The 1,778-nt window shown below is 72.9% G+C and overlaps 1 protein-coding gene across 1 annotated transcript in view; it reads left to right on the top strand.

Annotated features, from left to right (window-relative positions):
- Positions 1 to 1,076: 1,076 nt before the first annotated feature.
- Positions 1,077 to 1,778, top strand: part of H696_02674 (hypothetical protein) — a gene marked incomplete at both ends in the record, with an annotated part of 1,242 nt that continues 540 nt past the window's right edge. Inside the window, 3 exons of the mRNA XM_009496588.1 lie at positions 1,077 to 1,098; positions 1,197 to 1,356; positions 1,552 to 1,716. Of these exons, the coding sequence (XP_009494863.1) occupies positions 1,077 to 1,098; positions 1,197 to 1,356; positions 1,552 to 1,716 (347 nt within the window). The remainder of the gene's footprint in view (positions 1,099 to 1,196; positions 1,357 to 1,551; positions 1,717 to 1,778) is intronic.

Below are 1,778 nucleotides of genomic sequence, written 5' to 3'. Positions count from 1 at the left end.
CCCCCCCGGTCCCCGGGGCCGGGCGCGCGTGCCGATGCGCGCACCCCGGCTCCCGTGGCGCGGCCGGCGCACACGGCTGCCGGCCTCCGGCCTCGGATACGGCGCAGCCGGGCACCCCCCTTTCAGACCTCGGCCGGCTGCGGGGCACACACACACACACACACACACACACACACACACCAGGGGCCAGCCACGCCGGGGCGTGCGCCCAGTAGGGAGCAGGCGGGAAGGAGGGGAGGGCAGAAGCCCGGGGGCCAGATCGCGGCTGCGGGCCGGCGCACTCGTCCCCTGGCGGCGAGGGGGCGCCCCGGCTCCGGCGCCCATCCTCCCTTCACATGTGTCCCCCGGCGCCCCCATTCGGGCCCCGGGCCGATCGTGGATCCGGCGGCCTGTGCTTCCTCATCCGCCCCCCACCCGCGGCCCCTCCTCCCCGCGGACCCCCCCCCCCCCTCCCCCCCCCGCGCGCGCCCCGGGTATGTCCCTCGATGATCGGGCGGGCTCCGGGAGGCGGGAAGCACACACACACACCCCCGGGGATGCTCCGTGCCTTGGCCTGCGCCCTGGCATTTTTCGGCCGCCTCCGCCGGGCCGGGGAGCCTGCTCATGGTCGAATAACCAACCTCATTCCCTCCCCCCCCCCCTTCCCGCGGCTAGCCCTGCGTACACGCGCGCGTCCCCCTCCTCGCTCTCCCCCCTTCCGCTCTCGCGGCCCGACCTCAGACTCCTGTGTGCGGCCCCCCTTGTGTTGCCTGGCCCCTCGCGCTCTCCCCATCTCTCCTTCGTGCGCGCGCGCGCGCATCCCGCATACCCACAGCCATACACCCACTCGAGCACACGCACGCGCTTTCACCCGCCATCGTGTGAGGGCCTGCCCGCCTCACATCCGCCAGCGCTCCCCAGCGCCCGCCGACCCTCCCACCCTCGGCGCTGCCGATGCACCGCGGTCCACCAGCAGGGGAGCCAGCCCACCTGCCGCTACCATCGCCCCGCCCAGCCGCCGGCCCCGCCTCCTCCACCCCCTGTGCCCGCCTGCCGGCCTGCCCGAACGCCCGTCGGAATCCTGGGCCCCGGGGAAAATGTACTTCCTCGACCTGACCGGTATGTGAGCACGCTCCCCCTGCACTGCCTCTTCTCCGCGCCAGGCCCCCGGGGGTCGGCATGTCTCTGACCCGTGACCCACATCGATTCCCCGACAGTTGTCGAGATCCAGGACCTGCCCTACAAGCAGGAGTCCTTCTTCCGGAGCTCGTACCCGGATTGCTACGTCAAGCTGTCGCTCGACAACAAGACCCAGCGCTTCACCACCAACATCTGCCGGCACACCACCAGTCCCGCCTGGGATGAGACCTTCCAATTGTGCGCGCCTCTGGCCCGGTCCGCGTGGCAGGCAGCCCGGCTCGCCGTCTCGCACGCCCGCCCAGTCACTGACCCCTCCCCCCCCCTCCCCCCGCCCCCTTGCCACCGGGCCCCGGGTGTTCCATCCACGCCCCTCGGTGTCCCCTCTCGGCCTGCCCTGCTCTCGTCCCCTCGCGCGGCACGCCCACATGGCAGCCACCTCTCGGCCGATCACACGGTCTCGCTGAAGGTGTGCACTCGGAGCTCCATCGGACCGGAGCGGTGCATCGGCTTTGCCAGCCTCAGCATGCGGTACCTGTTGAACTTGCACGGCGACCCGCGCACCACGCCCGGCTGTGTCCCGGTCCAGCTCTCCCACCAGTGCGTCGGCCTCCCGGCCCATCTACATGCCCCTGTGGGCGACCGCGCGCGCACCGCCCCCC

Source organism: Fonticula alba, assembly GCF_000388065.1.
Source record: "Fonticula alba strain ATCC 38817 unplaced genomic scaffold supercont2.4, whole genome shotgun sequence".
NCBI classification, from domain to species: domain Eukaryota; order Rotosphaerida; family Fonticulaceae; genus Fonticula; species Fonticula alba.
This window is presented reverse-complemented; position numbering and strand designations above follow the sequence as displayed.